This window comes from Lampetra planeri, chromosome 2, assembly GCF_965212315.1.
Source record: "Lampetra planeri chromosome 2, kcLamPlan1.2.h2, whole genome shotgun sequence".
NCBI classification, from domain to species: Eukaryota; Metazoa; Chordata; class Hyperoartia; order Petromyzontiformes; family Petromyzontidae; genus Lampetra; species Lampetra planeri.
Window position 1 is genome coordinate 10,189,714 of NC_136108.1, and position 25,790 is coordinate 10,215,503.

Genomic DNA, 25,790 nt, shown 5'->3' on the forward strand with positions numbered 1-25,790 from the left:
GCCCTGAGCCCGTGGTGGGATTTTCTCTGGTTAGATGGCGGGGCGCCGAGTCTAAACCCACGTAACGACCAGTTGTCTATCTCCACAGAAGTTGTCTTTCTCCACAGAAGTGGCGCCACTGACTCCCTATAGAGACCCCCCCCCCCACAGTGTGAATAAATCACAAACAGCATGCTTGGGGCAGAAGGCTGGAATGTGGGGGCGGGGCCTTGGGTGGTGAGTCGGGGTGAGATGGGCGGGGCATCGCCTTTGGGGCGGGGCTAGAATATGAAGGCGGGGGCCTCGCGTGTAGGGGGCGGGGCTAGAGTATTGGGGGCGGGGCATCGCATGTAGGGGGCGGGGCTAGAGTATTGGGGGCGGGGCATCGCGTGTAGGGGCGAGGCTAGAGTATTGGGGGCGGGGCATCGCGTGTAGGGGGCGGGGCTAGAGTATTGGGGGCGGGGCTAGAGTATTGGGGGCGGGGCACCGCGCCGGGACCTCCTAGGGGGGCGAGGCCCAAGGAGCCGCGCTGCACGCCGGGAAACTGTCAAGGCGGCCCCCACGCTTGCCTAGGCCTCCTTCAGGAGATTCGAACTTAAATTGGGACGCACGAGGTTTGCGAGCGGATAAAGCGGGTTTAAAGCGTGTCGTTCCGCGGTTGAATGCAGTTTAGTCGCGTTCACTCCCATCGAGATCGCGGACGGTGGCACTTGCCCTTTACCGGCAGGTGACGTCATGCAATTCAATATTCTTACACTGACAGTATCACTGCATGGTTACACATTACCGCTGTATTGTTACGCTTTCTACGCCTGTTGTTGGCCAAGTGGCAATGTGTTAATGTTGCTCAACTCGCAACGTAAAAGGTTCGGATTTTAAAGCCTGATCGACTCGGCCCAATCGGCATTCTCTCGGGCGTTAATAAAATGAGTATGCAACGTTGTGGGGGGGGGGCAAGCCAACATTGGTCGTCTTCTGGAGTGACCAGGCTTCGTCACGAAAATGTGCCGGGCCCCCTACTGGCTCAGGATCGCAAATGGAGTTGAGCGCGTCGCTCAAAAGAAACTCAAGATTTGCATGTCTCTAATTCAAGGACGGCTTGGCCGCTCGTTCGACAACTCATTCCTTTTAATCTTCGTGAACAACAAGTTGCGTTGAATGTAATTCAAAGGCACGCGCTGTGCTGTTCGGAGTTAAAATGAACGCGGTGGATTAATGCACGGCGTAATAATACACTACCCAAGACAGTGCATACACATGTAATTATTCCATCTTCCAGAATTGAGATAATTAGTATTTTCATTTGTCTCGGTTTGTACCTCAGAGAAAGCAACCTGAGAAGGCCGCGAGACTATTCTACGAATGGCTTGGGCGGCTACACTTAAACACCTTCCCAGGAGATTCTGGGCACCCCTCCGAGCGTCTCTGCAGTCCGTTTTGCTGGACTATCCCGTGGAAAGTGGCTTCTCTTATTCACGGTGCCAAACCGTCCGTGGGTATCGCGTTTCGGCGCGGTCTCTGGCCGGTCACAACAAGTGGTCCAAAGTGAAGAACATCAAGGGCCCTAAGGACACTGCGAGGTCATTGGAGTTCAGCAAGTTGGGAATCATGATCCGCCATGCGGTGAAGGGTGAGTGCCTTCTTAATTTTGGAGCTTTCGTGACTGCAGAAATGATTCTTTGGTTCTTTCGGTAAAGTCACGTATAAAGATATACTAGACAGAGGGGGGCGGAGGCAGAGAGAGGGAGGGGTTAGAGAATTTTTTTTTACATGTCAATGAGGACGAAGAGACGCGTAGTAAAGTACGCAGGCTTGAACATTAGGAGAGAGGGAGTGCATTCTCCACACAGGTGATGTTATTCGTCATATCTGCTTTGCTGTGGGTCGGAGTGGACACGACCAAGTTTCAAGTGAGAGCTTTGAAAATTGAAAACTATAATCTTTGCAGAGGGTGGACCAAACCCAGACATGAACTCAACACTGGCCAGCCTGCTTGAAGTTTGCCGTTCCAAAAACATGCCCAAAGCGACCTACGAGACGGCAATCAAGGGCGCGGTGAGTAATTAAACCAAAACACAATTTTAACTTTTTCCACAATCAAATTACCCGTAACCGTTGCCCACCATCATGTGAATTTATCCGTAAATCTGTGGAGCACAGGATCCAGTTATACGTTTTCAGTAGAGGGAATTTGGCAATTCACTCCCAATTACTGGTGGGTTATCGTTTCATATTTTAACGTTAAAATATGCCTAGAAAGACACACAGACACAGAAAATTGCACGGAAACAGACGGAGACACAAATATACGGGGACAGAGCGACGCATGCTTTTGAAGAAACGCATGTTTTTGAAGAAAAGCATGTGTCAGAGACCCCTCGCTGTGCTTTGATACTTCAAATTGACGATTTTTTGTGCATAAGTGGAGTCGCGTGGAACAATTCTCCAAATTATCCGTAATTATATGCGATTTTTTCCACGGATAAGTGGAGTAAATTTGCCAATAACCCAGCAGATGTGATGTGCATTATTGATCCCCCACATGACAAAGACAAAGTTGTAACAATGTAATATTTACATGCAACAACGTGGTATTTAACGGAGACCATCTCCCCTTCCTCTCCTGCCACCTCAGGACAAGAGCAAGCCTCTGTCAATCATTAATTTTGGGGTGCGTGGACCAGGAGGCTTCGCACTGTTAGTGGAGACTTGCACAGACAATTACAAAAGAACCAACGGCGAAATCCGCAACCTTGTGAACAAAAATGGGTAAGCTAAAGCACTCTATTACAAGAATTCCGTTCAAGGTTAGATTGCAACAAAAAGTTTAACTTTACAAAGTTTCCCTTAAAAGAAAGTTATCTAAATGTATTTTTTCTGGTAATCTTTGGCTTGAAATACTCTATAAATCGTGTGGACTGCAATTTTTTTCAATTATTATTTTTAGAAGTGTGTTTAAAGTGTTTTCATTTCTTGCTCTCTCTAAAGGGGGTCAATATTTGAAGGGGCAAAGAATAGCTTTGAGCAGAGGGGAGTGGTGACGATTCGGAAGGACAGTGACAGGAAGAACTTGGGTCTAGAGGAGGCACTGGAACTGGCAATCGAAGTGGGAGCCGAAGATGTCCGTGAGCAGATCAGCGAAGATGATCCAGTCAACCTCCAGGTGAGGTGCTCTGTCACACCTGCAACAATGGCACCAGAAGGTTGCCCAATAATTAAACGTTGCTTGCCAATTGTTAGTGAGCAGTGCACAGAGGTCGCAATCAGGTACCCGATACCCGTACCCTACCCGATACCCGGCTACCCGTACCCGGCCGGGTACGGGTACACGGCCGGGTACGGGTACACGGCCGGGTACGGGTACCCGTTTGCGACCCTGGTGCGGCCGGGTATGGGTAGGCCGTGAATCACTGGTGAGTAACCGTTTGTCACTCATTTCCCAACATCTTGTCTCTTCTCACAATTCAAGTTCCTAGAATCAACCCACCCGCGCCTGCAACATGGCTTCATCCCATAGGTCGCAATCGGGTACTCGATACCCGTACCCTACCCGATACCCGGCTACCCGTACCCGGCTGGGTACGGGTACCCGTTTGCAACCCTGGTGCGGCCGGGTACGCGTAAGGAATCAAAACCCGTTTGCGACCTCTGGCAGTGCATTGTTTTAAGTGTGATATCTTATGACAACTCAACTTTTCAGCTTATATCAAGAAAATGTGGGCAAAATATTATCCGGTCCAGATATTTAACATACAAATACGTCTAAGCACTTCATTGTTTATTGCAGTGGTGTTCTATTCATTATGCATATTTAAGCACAAATTGTGCCATATTGTTTACTAGCTTTACTACCCGGCTTCGCCCGGGACTTGGATTCTTGTCTTGGATTAATACACGGCCTACGCGGAGGGTGGGGGGGGATGCATGACGTCAGCAGGCACACTGCGTAACGCTACCGCATGCAGGTGACATCACAGATGTGACGTCACCGCTCACTTGCCGTGTAAAAGATGTTCATTATTGCGCCCCCCCCCCCCCCCCCAAATACAAAAGTATTTTTATACTTTTTGCATTGTGTACAGTCTGGAAACTACCCACGTGCCAAATTTCGAGTTTGTTGCATGTTGGGAAGTATGCTAAACATTTCGAACAGACACACATTCACAAATTTCCATTTTATATATATAGAGATAATCAAAACGCCGAGAGCAAAACAGTATAAATCTTCTGTTGCTTTTGCATAATTAGCAGCACAGACATGTCAAAATCTCAGCATTGCTATTGCCAACGATGCGCATTTATACCGTGCTTGTGGAACTCAGTTCGTATGCGCAGTACAGTCACTGCGCGAGGTACGTGAACGCCTGATGTCCCTTGGCTTTACTCCGCTCTCCTCGGCATTGGAGTTCATACCGGTGCGGACTGTGGAGTTGAAGGGCGAGGAGATGGATGTGGCGGCACACCTCGTGCACCTCATGGAGAATCTGCCCGATGTCGTGCGAGTCTACGACAATGTCATCTCCATCGACAGCTGAGACCAGTGTTCCTGCTCAAACCCTGCAATTTCACCTTGGACACTTGAAGAACTTAACTCTTGTTTGAATTCTGTCAACTTCTGCATTTTTTTTCTATGATAAAGGAACATCAGTACAGCTACAATAATTGCACTGCACCAACCTGTGTCCAAATGTAATATATATTGTTTTAAGGATTTTGAATATGGTAAGTGTAATACTATTGCTGCAATAAACAAAACAAATGAAACCTTTTTGAAATGTTTATAGATCTTTTAATACAGTATTTTAAATCTAACTTTGAGGTGTATATTCATGAGAAAATTAAAATCTCATGTTTTTTTCAATTAAACTTCATGATTGATGAGATGTACAATCAAGGAGAATTTCATATTTTTCGTGTTAAACTTAAGGCAATCTAGTATAGTATAGAGATATCAAGTTAGTGATTAGAGTATTCCAAAACTGGAAATCATGTGTGTTATGTGCTCAATTTCCCTCAGTTTCCTGGAAATTCAAACACTGCAGCAGCTCCCATGCCAGTTCCAATGCACATTGAGACTACGCCATATGCCCTGGGGAGAGAAGACAAAAATAATAATTTTAGACTCAACCTCTGAATTATTTTGCTGGGTACTGTGGCAGAGCATCAAACTTGCAATTTGGGAAGCTGACTAGGCCCAAATGAGCACTGTCCAAACTTGATTGAGCATGAGCACAATGATTTGCAAAAACAGCATTCAGCAGACAATATTTTACTTGAGGATTTGTCGATCCGACAACATACTGCAATGAAGAAATATTCACACATTGGTTGCGGTGGTACAGTGGTTACAACATTGCTCTATGCACCTGGCGACCTGAGCTCGATTTCTGGTTATTTTTGGCATTATTAAAGAATGAGATAGTTGTGAGATTGCCCCACCACTTTCACCAATCTGCATTGACCAGTGTGTATGATCAAACAACCCCTATCCAGCAGTGAATTGTCAAGAGGCTGTAATTTTTTTTGCATTATGGTAAGATGCATATAGAGTATAAGAGGAAACATTGCAAACAATTCGTTTTAATTCGTCTCCTTTAACAGTAATCAATGGTCATATTAACCAATATGACATGGTGTGACAGACAAATATAGAAACTTCCCAGGGGGGCAGTTTTGAAATGTCATGCTTTTTAAATAAGGTCCCCATTCATAAATACAACATTGCATGTGTTTTCTCTGGAAAATATGAATATTAAAATTTTCAGAGTTTTAAGGGGCGGTGGTTGTGGGCTAGGTGAGCGATTGGCCCCATGACCCAACCCCTGGGATCTGCCACTGTGGCGTAGACATGAAGGTTATGTAATCCTGGTTAGGTGTGTAAACCTAGTTAAGCCTGTAATCCAGATTATCCGTGTAATCCCGGTTGGGTGTGTACTGCCGGTTAGATGTGGGGAGTGTAAAGGACGAGACCTGCGGCCACGGCGTCTCAGCTCGTGCAGGAGGGTGATGATCTGCCGCGTGCCCGTGCAGCCCAATGGGTGGCCCAGTGCGATGGCACCTCCATTGGGGTTCAGCTTCTCAACGGGAATGCCCAGGCGCTTCACACAGTACGCCGCCTGCAGTGAAGGCACATCACCGGCCAAGCCAGATTGATGCTTCTGTTACTTTTGGCTACTGCGATTTTGACACGTTACAGTTTTTACGTCACCCTGACATCAGACAATGGGATAAACTAACGGGGTGGCTGAAAACAAACATCACTGCTGCGCACTGCATTGGATGTGACTCCTGGATTGTGATGACCTTTACTTGACCGGCACAATCATTTAAGGTTTTTTTTATTAGTCACAAAATGCCAACACTGGAGATGTCGCAGCAGCACACAGCCCGTGCCAAGTTTGACAAAAGAGCTGCTTCAGTCACCAAGGCTGCTGCTCCTGGGAATCTTTCCCTGTAACTGCCACTGCAAGGGAGCTGCAGCATGACACATTCCACAGGTTCTTTGAAGGGTGCCCATGAGCAATATATAAAACAAGGAAAAAGAAACATGGTAGAACCTATATTTCGACTTATTCCAAATAAATGAAACCCACTACTTCTCAACTCACCTGACTGGCGAAGGCTTCATTGATTTCAAACACATCAACGTCATCGATTGTCAAACCTGTGGAATAAGATATACAGGGGAGTGTAAGAGATATCGAAAAGGTTTTCAGTGCAAAATCAGATAAGCTGAAAAGTATTGCAAGGCTGTTGTTTCAGATGAATGACCAGCAATATACATACACGCTTAGGCATGGAAGGATTTTTTTAAAGATGAAAACAGGCACTTAATTTAGCATTTCAACACCAACACCTGTATCTTTTAACGGGCATTCATAAATAAGTTCTCACACCTAATGTCATCGACTGAACTGTTTGACTGAAACATAAGAATAACCTGTTTAACACAAACACCACACACTCCGATTTAAAGCTTTCGTGACTGCAGGGATTCATCTTCTTGGTTCTTTCGGTAAAGTCACGTAGAAGGGAAGTAATAAAATAAAACATAATAAAATAATTCTTACGACGTTTCGGCCCCAACGCAAGCAGCCGTTCTCAGGTGAAAACCAGGTCTGTCGAGGCGACAGCGTCAGACGCTGTTGCGTTGTGGCCGAAACTTCGTGAGAATTATTTTATTATGCTTTATATTTTATTATTTTATTACTTCCCTTCTACGTGACTTTACTGAAAGAACCAAGAAGACACCACACACTCCTAAACACATCCCGCACACCACAGATACACAATTGACACAACACACACGATCCAAGACACCCCAATACTCACCACATACACCAAATATAACATTGACCATTACCCAAGCCGTGTAACTGCTCTCTCTACACCAAATCAAAATGTGTCATGGTGTGCGCTGCGAATCCGAAGCTTCAGTGCAAGCGCCGGGCAATAGGGTGATGCGAGAGAGGAGCCGACTCATCTCTCACCAGCCTGGCTCAGGGCGGCCGGGATTGCGAGCGCGGGGCCGATGCCCATGACGTCGGGCGGCACCCCCACCACGGCGTAGCTCCGCAGCACCCCCAGCACAGGCAGCCCCAGCTCCCGTGCCGCCCTCCGCCGTGCCACCAGCACCGCTGCGGCGCCATCGCTCACCTGACTTGAGTTTCCTGTGCGAAGAGGAAACGGTTGGCCGGGTTTGAGGGCGCGCAGGATGCAGCCGGCAGTAACGGCCAAGGAGCAATACGGCTCCTGCTTTGTTTTAAGTAGGCATGTGATGATTCAACCCTTGCCCACCCACTCACTACCATCCCCCCCACCCCCACAATCAGGGATTCAAGAATTGATTCTTTGTGCGTCTGTCTCATACCATTTTCTGTCTTGTTTGAAGACTGACTAAAATTCCAGTTATCAAAATATATATTCAAGATGATTTGAGTGAATTCGCGACCTGCGGTGGTGGTGCCATCTTCCTTGAAGGCCGGCCGCAGTCGCGCCAGGCCCTCCATGCTGGTGTCCGGGCGGATGCCCTCATCCTGGGTAACGGTGATGGTTTTCTCCTCGTCGCCCATGAGCACCACTGTGGTCACGGGCACGATCTCCTCCTGGAATAGGCCCAGCTTGGTGGCTCGTGCAGCCCTGGCCCATACGGCACCGTCACCGCAACAATCACGCACATCGGCAGTGTTAGTCGCTTTCCAAGGTTACAGAGGTGATGTGTTGCCCTGGTCAATATAATGCTCACGTCTGATGGTGGCTCCTAGGCATGGCTGCAATCCACATTCCTTTGGTTGGGGCCATTATTTTCATAGGACAATGACTGCTGAACTCACACTAACATGTAGTAGTCAATCTAATGGCTCGAGGATGTGATGAGCCGAGTCGACCACCTACCGAGATAAACATTTAGTTTTGTCGTCAATCTTAGATCGCAGACATGAGAGATGGTGACCGCTTGGAGAGGCCTACGTAAAGCAGCGGATTGGTCATGGCCGATGATGATGGTTACACAGCCCTTTGCCAATCAACTGCTGGATGAAGGCCTCCCCACTCTGTCAGTCATGGGATTTATTACTATGCTTCACCACACTGGTCCATGTGCATCGTTCGCTTCAATGCACAATGTGCTAACTGCTGCACCACCACTCCCCCCACCAGGATATAAATGGACCATCCAAAAGATACATTTTAATTCTGCAAGCTGCACAGTGTTCTTTTAAAATTATATATATATGGCTTATATATAGGCCAGACACATAAATTATACTGCCAATAAATGGAATTGCAACAGCACTGCTTCACAACTGATGATCTGTGCAAGCCTTGGATCCAATTACAACTTTCTCGTGACAAATCTACCCGTGTTTTCATTTTGTTTTGTGCCGCCCACATCGACCGCTCTGCGATGTTTCCTGTGCGATGGTAGGGACCCACTTTTGGTGCGAGGCGACAGCCAGGGTGTCCTGCATCTCCCTGGTGATGCCGTACCGCTCTGCCACATTCTCAGATGTTACCCTGCAGGGGGGTGGGGGGCAGGACCCGGGATGTCACCAGTCACAACCAACACGGCCATGCACCCGGGTCACACGCTCCATCAATAATAATAATCCTAATTTGGAGTTTGAGTGTCTTAGTACTAGCAGCATCTCCGGATGCTGTACAGCAACAACTATTTACATACAAATAATGTGGTCATTGTCACATTAACCAAGTACACAATGGTAAAACACAACGTGAAAATAGGATTAAAATTAGATAAAATTGTAAAAGCAAAACACACCATCCAGTTAGGATTATAAAATTATATCCTGTAAGGGAAAACCTGTTTACCGGAAATCCACGATCGCATGACTCTGTGCTGCAGGGCAAGATGAAAATGATTTGCCAGCTTGATCAGCGGACACTTTAGTAAGAGGTATAATTATGCAACCCACCTCGGGAAGGAGTTCATAAATCACAGTAATTTATTCCAATAATGGATTTTTTTTTTACTTTGTGGTGATTGTAAGCACAATCACGATAGCATCTAAATGCAATCGTATCTTAAGACACCATGGAAATCAATGGAACATCACAAGGGGAAAAGAGGAATGTTTATTTATTTGTTTCATGACGCAAAATATGCTCAGGTATCGGCAGAGGATAAGGAGGTCAGGGCGTTGACAGCAGAGGAAGAGGAGCAACTTTCCACTCTGCCGAAGTTGACTGGGAGATTCAACAGAAGACCTTGGTTGTTAGAATGGTGGATTTGTCGAAGGGAGTAAAGTGAAATGAGAGTGAAGAGGCAAGCAGGGACGCGTGCATGGGTGATATTGAAGAAGCCGAGGGCGATCTTGAAGTTGATCTGGGAGAATTTAGCAGCTACTAGTGGCTGTCGGGGCCATTCCAGATAACATGAGATTTTTTTTCTTAAATGTCGATCCTTAAACACGTGATTCAATGCGTGAGATTAAAAATTAACATTATATCGATGAACGAATGTCTTGTCACTCTGCTGCAAAAGAGCAACACAAATAGAGCAAAACGGAGGTCAGCAGGCCATTAAAATAGAGCAGTTGTGTTGCTCCCTGCCATTATTTATTTTCTGGCCTAATCGCATCATCCCCAGCAATCCCTCCACCATTCAACGGTGTGCCATAGCTCACCCCATGGGGATGAGGCAGTCCCGCGCCTTGTCATCGTCCATCATTCGCGAGCTCACGTCCCCGACATTCTTCGGGTCCCCAGGCGAACCGCGAGACATGAGCTCCACGCTTCATGAGAACAGCACCGAGCATGCAGCTGTCACTTGTCACCGCAGTGCTCGCTCCAGAGAAAGGAACTGCGGTTCCCACTCTCTATCTCTCGCTCTCCGATTATTACCGCTGTGTTACAGCTGCCTGGGCCAGGTGCAATTTACAAAGAAGCCAGGATGGTGTGCGACACATCATTCCGAAAGTGAAGAAGTTACGATGTTAATTTCCATGTTTTTATCCTGAATGTCCATTGTTATCAAATATGTATGTCAATCACTTATTAATGAGGGGGGGGGGGTAAAAGATAATAATAATTAACTGCTCTTTTGAATGAAGGCATTCACCATGATGGTCAGTGTAGATTGGTGAAGAGGGACAGCCCATGGCTGGTTCAGTTACCACTTGACCTCTGATGTTAGCAGTGACCGGGAATCAAACTCAGACCATCAGGATTACAGTTCAATTCCTTTACCACTGCGCCACCGCTCCACACTCTGTAAATTTTGGGTATGGTTTTAATAATGGATTAAATCATTAAATGTAATAATAGGTTAAGTAGGTAATAATGTAATAATATTTGATCAACTTGCTCCATTTTTCTTCACAGTTTGCAATGGACCCGCTCCCCTTATCAACCGAACACCACCCACTTGTATCCTAGCCCATTTATGTTTTTATCTTGTAGTTTCACTGAGGACACAATTTGTTTGAACCTATGTACTTGTGTTTGTTTGTGTCTTTCTCTGCTTGTGAATTTGGAGTGTGCTGTACATTTATGTTTGATAAAATATTTATTTGGAGAGGAAAAAAAGGGTTGCAGTGGTGACACAGTGACTCGTACACCGTGACCATGAACCCGGCAATCTGAGTTCGACTCACAGCCACAACGAACGTCAGCGGCGAGTGATATCAGAGCTTGTTCTGAGTAATCCCCCACCAACAACCCACACTGACCAGCGTGGACAAGTATGCCAAAACAGATTGACACGGCGTGGACGGCTCTTCATCCAGCAATCGATTTCTAAACAACTGTATGTTATTTTATAGTTTATATTTTCGTATTTACATTTAACTAATGGTTTTTCTTAATTAGGTTTAAAAGAGTAAAAGTTATCTTCTTTCAAGCTCTGCAAATGCCCCATCCCATTACCAACCTGGCAGCGAAAACAAGTGTCACTGATTGGAATGGAAGCCACTTAATCATCACTTTGTGCCCACAATCAAGATCATTTGCTTACCCGCACGCCATGCCAATGTCATAGGATCCATTACGTATTCCACCTGTGCACACACACACACAGTGCAGTGGGACATGGCAGCAGAGACTGTGTCACGGGCATCGTGGTTGTCTGAACAACAACGCTGCGACCAATCGGCAGCACTGACCCTATTGCTAACCCAACTCTTATCCATTTCCCTCGCTCCCAGGCTCTGTTGTGTCGCGCCCAGGAGCACTCCTCTTACTACGCTCCCCTGGGACCCAAAACCAGCTCCAGGCATGCACGCCGACAACGTGTACAAACAAGGGAAGTATTAAACATTACATTGTTGTTTACAGCAGCGTGTTATTTATGATACAGGAGAGGCGTAAAGGAAGATGCAATTCAAGAAGCTAGTGGACACACAGCCCCCACATGACAAACACGAAACGTGGAAAGGCCCTCATTCATCAACGTATTGAAAAAGGGTGTGAATTATTGTTTAATTTTGAAATAAAAGCAAGCATGCCAAGTGTACGAGTGGGCGTGTGGGCATGCCAAGTGTACGAGTGGGCATGCTGCGTGTGCTCGGGTACCGGCGATGTTAATGAAGGCTTGCAGTCCAGACGAGCACTGCCTGTTCACACAGTAAACGGGCACGGTCTCCGGAATACCGCTGGAGTGCGAGTTGGGAGGATGGGGTGGTGCAGAAGGATGAATAAAGTTAACAAAGATAAGCACCGTTATCTGCACACTCCAGCTGCAAAACCTGTTAATGATCATGAAAGTCACATCAAACATATTCTGGAAGGTTCCAACGCAGCATGAGTACGAGAGAAAATATATACATATATTGTATATGTATATGCAAAGCCTATTTCAGAATCACCTGGGATGTACCGATCTATTCAGATTTTGCAAGATAAGGAGGTTTGAGCCTGGACAATGCTTAGAATGGTGACTACCATATGTAAAACAGGTGCTGTAGGCATCTGTGGGGTTACATTATAAGCAGGACAGCAGCACAGAAAGACATTGTTGCACTGTACTATGCCCCAACATCTATACTCCCTGTCTTCACCTACCCACAGTAAACAGCATGGTGGGGTATGGTCATATAATCCCCTCAACTCGCATGGGTGTGGGGAAGCCCTCATCTAACAGTAGATTGGAATAATAAAGGGATGTACATCTACACAGATCTATGAAATATAAGGTGTTAGCAAATTCTCATAAAACTAATTGTGTAAATTATAAGCTGTCGAAGCAATTATTTTACATATATTAAATAAATTCCCACGATTAATTTCAACACTCAGAAGCTAGCGGTGCATATACAACGTCCTTATGAATCCACCACAATCAACGTCCTTTCTTCACAGCCAAAGTGTGGCATTCAGAGCTTAATTTCTCACGGAATATTTCCCAGGTGGCTGGCAGACTGGAGTACGACTAGAGACAGCACCGTAGAGGAAAACAGGCATTGACCCCGTAAAAAAGGTTACCAACTCTCCAGGCACAAATTCCGGGAAGTGGCGCGTGACTCGTAGCTGCGGCTTTAACGAGAGGTATACTGGATGCAGTGTGCCGGGTGCGGTGATACTGCCTGGTTTGCACGTGACTGGCAGCCACAATCGCAGCGAGTTATACTGGACGTGGTGTGTTGGTTGCGGAAATATTTTCCGGGGCGTTGGTTGACTGCAGTAGGCACATGACTAGTAACCACAGCCAAAGTGAGAGGCATATTTTTTGTGGTGTGCTCGATTAGAAAATATTATTCGGGTCACTGGCAGATCGAGAGGTGGGACTTGACTGACAGCAGCAGCCATAGCGATATGTATACTGGATGCAGTGTGCCGGGTGCCCAGGTTGACCCGCCTGAAATTATTTCCTGGTGGAGCTCATCCTCATGGTTACCTGAGAAACTGCGCAACCCTGGCAACGACGGCACCTGCTCCCGGCTGCAGCACGTTCCCTACATGTGGCACACACAGCCAGACAAAGCATTACAATTACAATTCAATTAGGGCTTAAACATAATTTAACATTCATAGGGATGCTGTCGTGATATAATGGTTAGCCCACTGGACATGCAATGCAGAGGTCGCCGGTGCGATTTCACTTCCCTTGGTGACAGATGAAACAATGGGAACATTTATTAAAATTCCCCTGCCTCTCTTAACTCAGCAGTATAAATGGTTCCACCAAAATTAGTTGATTGATAGGTTGATGTGGCGGGATAAAGTGCGGGTACACCCACCTCTTCCAACATATATGGCCAGTGTGAAAGAGTAGGCAAAAATTCCATTCACAGAGGCTCTCTAGTGGAGTGCCTTCTGCAAGAAGTGGCACGATAAAAACAATTGCAGGGCTGCACGTCAGCACAGTGGTGAGTGGACTGCACTATGAATCCTGCAACCTGAACTAGATTACCAGCCATGGCTAACATCAGTGGAAGAGCGATGTCTTAACCATCTCTGGATGTCCCCTTGAACCACCTCTTTCACCATTCCGCACTACCCAGCATGGTGAAATATGGTTAAAACAACCCTGACTGATCCAGTGTGGGGAGGCTTCGTCCAGCAGTGGATTAACAATGGGCTGTAAACCAAGATATCGCTTTTCAACAAGCTATACAAAAATGGGGAAACGTGGACTTTTTTAATCGCAAGGAAATTAGGAGAGAGAAAGAGCTAAGATGATGTTACGCTAGAAGTGCAAAGGCAATTCATTGTGAGAGTCATATGCACGGACGTCCAGAATAAACACCTTCATACTTCTTTTGGAGCTTTCGTGACTGCAGGAATTACTCTTTGGTTCTTTCGGTAAAGCCGCGTATAAAGAGAAAATAATAAATGAAAGTATTTTTTCGGTAAAGTCACATATAAAGAGAAAAAAATTAATTAAAGGTTTTTTATTTATTTAATTTATTATTTTCTCTTTATACGTGACTTTACCGAAAGAACCAAAGAGTAATAAACACCTTGTTCGAGATCCAAAAATCGCACTTCCCGGCTTGGACATTCCTCAAAGACAATGGCGATCAACCACATCAGAACATCAACAGGCCGGTGTGTACATCTCCTTCATGAATGGGGATTCAACACAAGCCACAGCGCGACTGTGGCCATGTAACCCAAACTATGGGACCAGATTGTTAAGGCACTATAGTCAGTGCTCCTTCAACGGAGGAGGAGGAATAGCAAACCTACACAAACTCTCCTCAAGACCTCTTGTCGTGGCTAGCAGATCTCGACAGTCGCCTGTCACTCCTGAACATATCGGCATATGCAAGAATAAAATATGCACTGGAAAATTAAGATACTGTTATCGGGACATCATCATATGCAGAAGAGCAGATGAAAGTCATGAGCCTAGACTTGAACAGAGAAACAGTCTCAGCAGTGCTGACAGCTAGAGGAAGGGAATTCCCATGAGGACAGCAGATGAGAGGGAGCGACCTCCCATTGTGTGAATGTCAACCGAGGTTTTTGATAGGAACCGTTGGTTGCCAAAGCGCAGGGCAGGTCATAGGGAGTAGAATGAGATGAGAGGGGCATTAATCTTGCCTCTTGCGACACACCACCACTTATTTATTCATCATCATGCCTGCATGTGAAGTGTGAATGCCGAGGAAAGAAATTGCCGCCCTTCTAATAGTCGTTGCCTCACAGCTGAGCACTCTCGTTCCATTCGAGATGTTACAAAAAAAAACATGTGCTCTTGAAATCTTCATTCATATTCTATTTAAAACAGGCAAGTGTGTCTGGATAAGTGACGACAATGTTTCAATCGTACTTGGAGGAGAGTTTTAATCTGGCTCGCACTGACGTTGCTGCACTGCAGGGAAGACAGCCGGATTCACCAACGATACCATGAGGTGCACGTTGAAGGCGTAGATTGAAGTGGCAGGGGTTTCTTGGCCACATTAACACAAATGCAATATTATGCTACTGCCTGACAAATGTTATTTTTTGTTTAGCAAGGACATTTTATTCCAATTTTCAAAGTTGCTGCTACACACAGATTTGCACTATCATGCTGGGGAACAAAAACATGATATTTGTACAAAGGCAAAAAACTTGAACTTTGCCCAGCAATTTAGAGCTCTCGCTTGCTGAAATTTGCTATTTATAGTGCGACTCTTAATCCTGGGAGACTGCCAAGGTGTCATGGTTCGCATTGTGGACTTGCAATCCAGAGGTCGACGGTTCAATCTCCCAGCACGGCAGTTGACAAAATGTTGCAAGATTATTAAAACCCTCCACCTCCTCTGTCCACCCAGCAGTAAAACTGGGTAGGTAACAGTCAATCAGCAGATGTCTAGCCAGCATGAAAGTAGTAAGCAAAAATACGACTCTAGAGGGGCTGTTTAGAGTTCCCACTAGTAAAGGCCCTTATGCCAGCAGTGGCGTGAGAAAGCAATTTGCAGGACTGAACCTTTACCTTTTAATCCCAGTTTAGCTGACACACACAGCAGCACATTAATATGCTTCACATTAGTATGCTTGATAAAGAAAAGTCATTTTAAATTAGGTATGTGATGTGTATATTTGACGTTTTTGACAGTTAATCAACTGCTGATGTTACAGCAACAAATGTAAAGCACACATTTCTTGCCGCTTAAAAATATGAGATGGCGACAGCCTAAAGGAGGCCTTCATCTAGCAGTCGATTGATCAAGGCTACTTGACGATGGTGATAACTTATAAAGGACAGGATGTGGCCACCCACCCACACAGATGTCCCCGAGCTGGCTTGGCTGGAGTTTGGTGGCCTTGAGCAGGCCTGTCATAACAGCCATCAGAAGCTCATCAACCATTGTGTCCTGCAAGTGGAATATGGCACAAACAGATAAAACTTCAAGCACCAAATTCACATTCCCACACACAGCCCATGACACAGACATCAGATTATTTAGGTAATTCACTTGTAAATGTCTGGACAAATTTTTATTCCAAATGTCGAGACAAAGGAGCCATTCATAACTCCTTAAGAGAATGATCTAAGGAAACAGATATTACAGAATTATCTCTGAGATCCCTTTAAGTTAACGTTTTTAATCCATATACTAAAGGGGTGTTGTACTTTTCCACATGCCTGGCAACAGAGACATATTTATGACATTGGCAGTTGATCCAAGAGAATTTTTTATTTCTCAGAGATGGAATTTAGCCAATCTTAATCACGTTTATGTGCAGTCATTAGTGGCTGGCGAGAGACTATCTGCTCACTACAACTGAGTACCCAGTTTCATCATAGATGGCTGAATCCCGGATTTGAACTCAGGTCCTCAGTGGTGCTGGCGAAGTGCTCTGATCCCTAAGCACCCAACCACCCGCCCCAGACACAATTCAGGATCTCCAACACCCAACCCCATTCTCTCCATGACCTCCTCCACACGATTACCTCTCAATGCTATAGAAAAGTTGCACAAATGTTCATAACATTTATGGGAAGTCGGTGAAAATGTTACTGTAAATTACAGCGTCCGTGCTTTTAAATCTCAGTAAATGCGGATTACTCTTTACATTTCACGATTTCCAGGCTTCCCAAATTAGTGGTGTGGATGTTTACAAATGTCATTATTACGCCTGTCCAAAAATAAAAACTCGGCGACATCATCAGTGATGTTGCTGTGATGCACTACCATGTGCGTAGTTTTCCCACGGTTAGGAGTGCAATCAAAAATATATTCTTCTTTTAAGCCAGAAGTCCCATTACTGCCTGGGGTTTGCTGTTCAGATTTCCCTTCTCAATGATATGCCTTTCCTTGAGTCATATCCAATGTCCTCATATTTCAATCTATCACATGCTTCCATCTCACCCTCAGTCGCCCTCTCCTCCTTCTGCCCTGCACTAGCATCTCCATAGCCCTTATCAGCACAGTTCAAAACTTTCAAAGTCGAACCACACTTACCAGCACAAGAATATTAGTAACCCTTTCTAAGGCTCTGTCTTCATCAAGCTTTGTTTCCCTCAGACATATCCCCAACATCCATCTTAGTGAAATATCAGAGATATTCCCAACATCCGACTTAGGATTCTCATGTCTGTCATTTCAAGAGCTCCATCTAACATCTTCGCTGATGGCTCTGCACCATATCGTAAAACAGTGTAGACCGTGAAAAAGTGTTAATGCAAATTGAGCAACGCAGAAATATGCTCCATTTGTCAAATAAATAAAATCTGTTTGGTCTCCCTTGGATGCGGTGGCACCTTAAAGACCCCGCGCTTTGCTCTGCCGAAGGGCGTGCGCACGCCGTGCACCACCACAATGTCATCGTCCGTCTGCGGCACAAAAGGGACCACTCTTGCGCCGGCTGACGAAACGGAGCGAGGGGTGGCACCACCGCACCGCGGCGCCAGGTGCTGCAAAATCACCGCCGCCCGGTCCATGTCTGTGGGCAGGGAAACACAGCGGCCGCGAACGGCAGTGCTTTGGAGGCGAGGATTGGTACATTGCATCATGCACATTTCGCGTATTGCATTTGAATGTGAGCAGCCGTGATCAAAACAAGTCAATGCGATTTTAGTGGACCTTGTATCGTACGGTGTGTCGCAGTGTCGCTGCATCTCGACAATACTTATTGGTGCTTTCACTCAGTACAAATAGCATACACAGTGAAAAGAGAAGCTTCTGCAAAACGTAACGTATGAGCCACACGAGACTGTCCGTCATGTCCCTGCAGCTGTAATGAGGAACACAAAAATTGTCTAAAGTCTCTCTGCTCAAAATCCAGTGAAAACGGTTTACCTTTCCTGGCAGTCCAAAGCCAGTGGTGGAAAATCCACATTCTTATGATAGGACTGTTTGCAGTATTGCGGCATGTCGCAATTTCAACCCAATGTGGCTAAAAACCAGACAGCACTGGTGGCGTTAATCAACGTAGGAATGTGGAAATAAAAAAAAACATTTTTTCAATCAAAGTTTGAACGAAGGCCCCCTACTCTATGTTGGTCCATGGGGTTGCTTTAACCATACGTCACCACAACGATCAGTGCGGGTTGGTAAGGAGACAGAAGCAGGCATTGTTCAGATATTTCTCAAAATCTCTTGCCACTGGTGTTAGCCGTGGCTGGGAATCGAACGCAGGCTGTAGGGCTCTTAGTAGAGAGTGATGTTATCACGACACCAGGATCCAGCAGTCCCAAGAGAATGGAGATTTAAAAAAATGGGAAAGGATAAATAGGGCAATGATGCTCAAGGTAATATATAGGAATGGGTTGAATCATTTTAGGAGCTCATGGGACGGGATGGCTTGGGGGAAGGGAATGGGGCCCATGGGAACGTGGTAAGAACATTACGATGATTAAGACTGGTTTATAAGAAAAAATAGGCTCATGCTTTGGGCAAAAACCCTTCCTGAGAGGAGGGGGGGGGATGGGGGCATGGGTAGGGGAGAAGCGGTGACATCGTTGAAGATAACAATTCACACTTTGACCCTGAGAAAAATGTGCCTGCTATGCAATTGACAAAAGAACAGTTTTTCATTCGGATGCAAGGTCAAAATGTAACAAAAAGATTGAAATGAACATAAAATACGTGGCACAAAAAAACACTCACGTGGAAACTCTCCCTATGCAATTACGAACTGCAGCTCTATCGCATTCTTACAATTCCCTGTATTTTCTCAACAATGGGATCTCCACATATACATGAGCACATGTCAACACCCCAGCCTCTGTGTAACAGCGCAGCACACGTGTGTTCAACGCATGTGCATAGCCAGGCACGCATACACATGCCCAGCACACACGTGCACTACACAATACGTGTGCACATGGCACAGCACACACGTGCACTACGCAACACGTGTACACACATGTGTACACACGTGCACTACGCAACACGTGTGCACATGGCACAGCACACACGTGCACTACGCAACACGTGTGCAACGCATGTGCAATGTGCAGCACGCATACACATCGCGCAGCACACACGTGCACTACGCAACACGTGTGTAAAGTGTGCAACGCATGTGCACACGTGCACTACGCAACACGTGTGCACATGGCCCAGCACACACGTGCACTACGCAACACGTGGGCACGCGTGTGTACACGCGTAAGGAGATCCACACGCGTCCGCCGTTGTTTGCAGGCGTGCGGTGTTGTACTAACGCGGGCCTCGCGATGTTAGATCCATCGCTGGTCGGTAACAAAGCTTCTCTGCGGCTTAATGCGAACACACCGCGCCCAGAACGCACAAGCTGCCCTGTTACACGAAGCACACGTAGTGTACACACACACGTAGTGTACACACACACACACGTAGTGTACATACACGTAGTGTACACACACACTAGTGTACACACACACACGTAGTGTACATACACACACGTAGTGTACATACACACACTAGTGTACATACACACACTAGTGTACATACACACACACGTAGTGTACACGCACACACGTAGTGTACACGCACACACGTAGTGTACACGCACACACGTAGTGTACACGCACACACGTAGTGTACACACACGTGTACACACACGTGTACACACACGTGTACACACACGTGTACACACACGTGTACACACACACGTGTACACACACACGTGTACACACACACATAATGTACACACACACATAATGTACACACACACACATAGTGTACACACACACGTACACACAGTGTACACATACACACACGTACACACAGTGTACACATACACACACGTACACACAGTGTACCCACACACACAGTGTACACACACACATAGTGTACACATAGTGTACACACAGTGTACACACACACACATAGTGCACACACACACAGTGCACACACACACACATAGTGCACACACACAGTGTACACACACGTAGTATACGCGTGTGTGTACAAACAACAGTCACTTCCACGTGTGCGCATGTGCACTGTACGTATGTGGGTCATAGGGCAAGTAGCGATATATTGTTACCTTGTGCACACACTCACACGTACTACGTTAACACACTCACGTACACACACACACGTGTTCACGCTGCACACACACACACACCACATGCTGTGTTGTGTGTGTGCGTGTATGTGATTATACACTGCACGTGCAAGCGCCACAGGATTGATGTAAAAGTGTAGTCGTGGAGTCTTTGCAAAAAAATAACATACCGTCGAAGAACGTCGGCTTGTTCTCAACACGGAGACAAATATACACACACAAGCGTGTACACAATTGCACACAGACTCACACACGTGTACACCACACACACTTGTACACCACACAGACTCACGTGTGCACTACACAGACACAGACTCACGTGTACACTACACAGGCACACGTGTACACTACACAGACACAGACTCACGTGTACACTACACAGACACCAACACAGAGACCCACGTGTACACAGACACCAACTCACGTGTACACCAACACAGACTCGCACAGAGACCACGGCCCAGACTTCCGATGTCGTCACGCGTACGACGCGGACAGCCAATCAGCGCGCGCGGCGATGCAGCGTGCAGGAGGAGTGACAGCCAGAGACACCCTGCACGTGTCGTGGGTGATGTGCAGGGTGGTGGGTGATGTGCAGACACCCTGCACGTGTGGTGGGTGACACGTGCAGGGTGGTGGGTGACACGTGCAGGGTGGTGGGTGACACGTGCAGACACCCTGCACGTGTGGTGGGTGACACGTGCAGGAGGAGTGAGAGCCACAGACACCCTGCACGTGTCGTGGGTGATGTGCAGGGTGGTGGGTGACACGTGCAGGCACCCTGTGTCAGGCACCCTGCACGTGTCGTGGGTGACACGTGCAGACACGTGGTGTGGTGGGTGACACGTGCAGGAGGAGTGAGAGCCAGAGACACCCTGCCCGTGTGGTGGGTGACACGTGCAGGCTGGTGGGTGCACGTGTCACCCACGACACGTGCAGCGTGTCTGCACGTGTCGTGGGTGACACGTGCAGCCACCCTGCACCGGTGGTGACGTGCACGCATTCCCTACAACCATAAGCATTATACCAGCGGTGCAGTGCAGACGTCGCCTGTTTTTATGTTTCCTTTGCAGGATACGGTGTTATTGACCAATCTGTTGAGTGTTTTTGTTGTGATTTGTGCTCGTGCATCTACTATTAACGTGGCATCAACAAATGTTTTTTTTATTTCAAACACGCTCACAATGGCCACTGCTCCCCGAAGCCACGTGTGCTACAGATGGACAACAGGTCATGTTGATTATGATGAACGTGGGCACACACGTTTTCAGATCTCACGATTTGCCAAAAGCCACCGTGAATCCGGCGAGGGCCCGCTGGCTAGGACACACGAACAAGTCTGGGTCACCACTGGGTGTCACTTGCTGCCACTTGCAAGTCCATTTTTCACTCAGCCCCTACCGTGTGCTGTCACTTGGCGCAGAGCAATCTCCTTCGTTTAGTTGTGTGTCGATGCCTATGACCAGTGGTGGACTTTGTGTCCCCTACTTGTTCTGTCATTGCAATGTGTGTTAATGATCAGATAGATTCGAATCTTTCGTGACTGTAGCTTTCTGTGTGTCTATGTGTATGTCTGTCTCTGTGTGTGTCTCTCTCTGCATGTGTGTTTGTCTGTGTGTCTCCGTGTCTGTGTTATGTCTCCCTCTCAAATTTAGGAATCTTTGGAAGAACGTCATCAACCGGGTCGGGTGTTGACTGTTGTGTTAGCCGACTTTCTGTGTTGTAGTGCATTATATTTCTAAGCGATTCTCATATTTTTGGTACTGGCAAAGGAGGTTCCATGATATAATTTCTAAGTTTACTATGTTTGTTTTCTCATTCATTTTTACCTGATGATGGTTGCTTGTGTTGCAATCGAAACGTCGTATTCTATTATTATTTAATAAATTTTATTTCTACGTGACTTTACCGAAAGAACCAAAGAGAAATTATCAGACAGCAAAGTATTTCAGTGTCATGGATGCAGTGGGTGAAATCTACAGCTTGCAGTGTATCACCCTGTATCAGACAACAAGATGACATCACTAAACCATTTTCAAGTCAATTTATATAAGTCGTTCGCCACCCTAGGGACACGCATATGTATATTCCCCGTCAAGATTGCTGTGTTGATGGTGAGTGGCCGGAACAATAGAGACAATTTGTATTCCACTCTTCCCAGTGCTTTGTGAGTACCATTGATCTCTGAGGAGCGCACATCTGGCCTCAAGTAATCAACACATTACCCAGGCATTCAAGTAGTAGTCTCCACGAAACCGGCGACCAAGGAGAAGACCTATGAGCAGGTGGTGAGATACTGAGGGAGGATCTTGGAGGTCCGTATATCTAGCGTGCAGCAGCTGGCTGTAGAATCTGGAAGAGGGTGGTAGAAATCGTTACTGAGGTGTGGTGGTATCAAATGGCTTTGGCAAGGAATACTTCTTAAAATATTTCTCGTCGCATACCAATGCAACCTGACGTTTTTAAATTTCAGAGCTGGAATAAGCCAAATGTGTATATGTAGAACTTTCGTTCGCACAGTACGTCGCCAACCAAGGACAACAAATGAAGTGAATACAGTACAGTACCCACTTTTAATGTGATGGGGTTCACTTTACAAGTCAATGGAGGTCGGGCTGAGGCTACGAACTCGCGACACTTGTGAACCCATTTTAATCACAGCGCAGGCCCGGTGCCCTAACCCCAAGGCTACGGAGCCACCTCCAGATACTCAGATCTTAAATTAATTACACCACGTGACTCGCCGCATCTGCCCGCGCGGAAATTGTGAAATGCACGATATATTGGTCTTCCAAAATGTCCCATTCGTTTTGTTTAAACGCCAGATGTGACAATGACGATGAGAGATTTGTGGTTAAACCAGATATGGCCTGCAGTGACGTTAAACGGTCGTGAACAGCAGGATTTGTGCTTTTGTCTTCGAGCAAAATTCACAGGCTGGAAGTGAGTTAACCCTTTTCTGTCAGCCTCGGGGCGAGAGAGATCCTCTTCAGCGAGTCAGCCCACATCACTCGAGCACTCCGATGTGTTTTCGGGTTGTACCGTGTGTTGTTCGGCACGACGTCCGACGTTTGTCGCTTAGTTCCTGAAGAAGCTTCTCGGCACTTGGAAACGATACGTCGGACAACATGATTGACAGCACGCGGTCCAACCCGAAATCACATTCAAGAGCTTTACAGCACAACAGCGAAAAACTCTGCAATAGTACACATTGATCTGACAACCAACGCATTTGAAGTAAACCGAACGTAGTATTTAATCGCAGCCTTTACAGTATGTTACATAGCTTGTAGTAAACAACATGTCAACTCGACAAGGACACCGCATATACCCTTTCCAGTTCGCAAGGTGAAGCAAATATTGATTTTTATTCACCTATATTTTTCATTATCATTACCATTACCGTTCACTTGTGTAAACAGACAATTTCTAGGTTGACAGAAAAAAACGTGCAGGCTTTCCGACAGTCTGATGTGGCCATTATTAACACGTCCAATAAATTAAACATAGCATCTGCGTGCGATTAACTGTCAACAGGAAAACGCGAATGCACGCCTAAATAATTCAAAGGTAAATCGTGAGAAAATAATCTTATCCAGGGAAGACTACCAGTCCCAGAACTCATTTCAGGAAGCTCCCGGATTGTAATATTTCCACCTCCATTAAGGAGTGTTTTAATTGATCACAATGGGGTTCGTTCCAAGTGATCAATCGAAACGACATCACATTGAGAGATAGAGAGGGGATAACGTGGATCATAGAACATACGCAGGCGAATGGCATCATTCAAACTGTTAAGAAAAGTCGTTCTTTGGCAGGACATGGCAATGAAAAGAGAAGGTGACTTCTGGTCAAGAATATCGATGGGGAGCAGCAACAAAGGAATTCAAAACTTCCGAGAGTCACGTCCACCGCGGAGATGGAGCGATGAAATGTGCTCGTGTGCGAGTGTCAGGTGGTTTGCAAGAGTTGGCGGTAGCTAGGGGAGGCTTTCCTCCAGTAGAGGTGTGACCATATCCGATGATGATGACAATGATGATTCAAACAACTCGACATTTTAAATGATGGTGGGTGTCAGTGGCCATCAACAAATTTCAAAACATTGTTCAAGTGGCTCAGGGTCCCCGACGTTTGTGATTATATAACCGTTACACAGACAATGGATTGGCTGAAACAGTCACAAGCAATTCAAACTATTGCACATGAAAGCGTTTGTTCTCCAGCCGTGTCTCCTACTACACGACATTTATACCTACGTGACTTTACCGAAAAAACCTAAGAGCATGAATCCTTGCAGTCACGAAAGCTTCAAATCTAGAATTTATACAAGTGTAGTGTAATAGCGCCGTCTGTTGTTCAGCAACGGCAACTGCGGTGAACGAGTCGTACACACGCCGGTGAGCACTTACGCGGTGTGTGTCGGCAGGGCGGAGGAACTTGGGCAAGGGTCACAGAGACCCCGTCTTGAAGCCCCTGTAACCCGCTAGTGGGTTCTAGAAGGGAGGCGCGGCCAGGGCGGAGCCAGGCCGCGCTGAGTAGATTAAAAGCAGCGGAGAGCGAGAGCTCCGGGTTCTAGGAGTGGACTCGTCGTCGCTGTCGTCTTCGCCGCCTTCGTCGCTGCCGCCTTCACTCGATAATTGCGCGGCCGGATAGTTGTTGGCTGTCTCGGTCGACGCCGTCAGTGTAACACGGCCAGGGTTGTGTCTAGGTTGGGCTATATGACTTGGGAGAAGCGAGCGTGAACCTGTGAACCTGAAAGGGTTTAATAAAGAAGGTGCCTCCTCAAGAATCCTGTCTTCCGCTCCGTTGACACTACACAAGCATCAAAATGCATGCTCTGGTTAAAATTATTGGTGGCTTTGTGTGGGAGCACAAAAGCCACGTAAATAATGTAACTGTGTTTCCGTGAATGGGTGAAATTGCGGCAGACAACAACAGCAGCGTGCTGATACAGTGATGAGCGGGCCATATATGAGCACGCTGACAGCGAGTCAGTCTCAATGGCACGGACGCTTTACTCACTCTGTGTGGGTGCCTGGGAAGATGAGATTGCCCTCCTTCCCCAGAGATCTCTGCGGACTGTGTTGGAGATATGGCCGATAGTGTGTATGCATCTCTCCTTGTACTATATTTACCTCATCCCCACTAACCACACGAGCAAATCAGCACACTAACCAGACCCAAGCACCATCACACGACCTCTGACTCTAATAAGCCACCACTCTTCTTTAATACTGGCTGCACTAGCGCTATCCACGCGTCTCTCGCTCTATCCCTAACCATGCTCAAAGTTATTTCCTGCTTAAATGAGCATTGAGGTGGTGCTCATACCCCGATTACAGCCCTGAGCGAGTCACGGACATTCAAGATGCTAAAGCCATAGGACCACCACTGTTGACTCCCCCATAAATTGGTACTCATTG

At 46.5% G+C, this 25,790-nt stretch overlaps 2 protein-coding genes across 4 annotated transcripts; one reads left to right on the forward strand and one right to left on the reverse strand.

The window, feature by feature from the left end:
- The first annotated feature begins 419 nt into the window (after positions 1–419).
- TACO1 (translational activator of cytochrome c oxidase I) lies at positions 420–4,747 on the forward strand. Of its 2 annotated transcripts, none has more exons than XM_078606548.1 (6): positions 420–706; positions 1,304–1,609; positions 1,928–2,034; positions 2,615–2,748; positions 2,968–3,142; positions 4,302–4,747. In XM_078606548.1, exons 2-6 carry the CDS (start codon positions 1,342–1,344, stop codon positions 4,512–4,514), a joined length of 897 nt encoding a protein of 298 aa, XP_078462674.1. In that variant the 5' UTR covers positions 420–706; positions 1,304–1,341; the 3' UTR covers positions 4,515–4,747. The 2 variants fall into 2 exon arrangements, with proteins under 2 accessions (XP_078462674.1, XP_078462666.1); XM_078606540.1 differs by having other exon boundaries at positions 480–593.
- Positions 4,746–20,838, reverse strand: ACAA1 (acetyl-CoA acyltransferase 1). Of its 2 annotated transcripts, none has more exons than XM_078606527.1 (13): positions 20,792–20,838; positions 17,633–17,814; positions 16,148–16,241; positions 13,331–13,388; positions 12,010–12,089; positions 11,453–11,495; positions 10,125–10,232; positions 8,914–8,994; positions 7,931–8,118; positions 7,470–7,649; positions 6,588–6,643; positions 5,950–6,095; positions 4,746–5,068 (listed from the first exon to the last, which is right to left on the reverse strand). In XM_078606527.1, the coding sequence occupies exons 2-13, from the start codon at positions 17,810–17,812 to the stop codon at positions 4,993–4,995; spliced, it is 1,290 nt and encodes a 429-aa protein (XP_078462653.1). In that variant the 5' UTR covers positions 17,813–17,814; positions 20,792–20,838; the 3' UTR covers positions 4,746–4,992. The 2 variants fall into 2 exon arrangements, with proteins under 2 accessions (XP_078462653.1, XP_078462642.1); XM_078606516.1 differs by having other exon boundaries at positions 20,538–20,829.
- Positions 20,839–25,790: the final 4,952 nt, after the last annotated feature.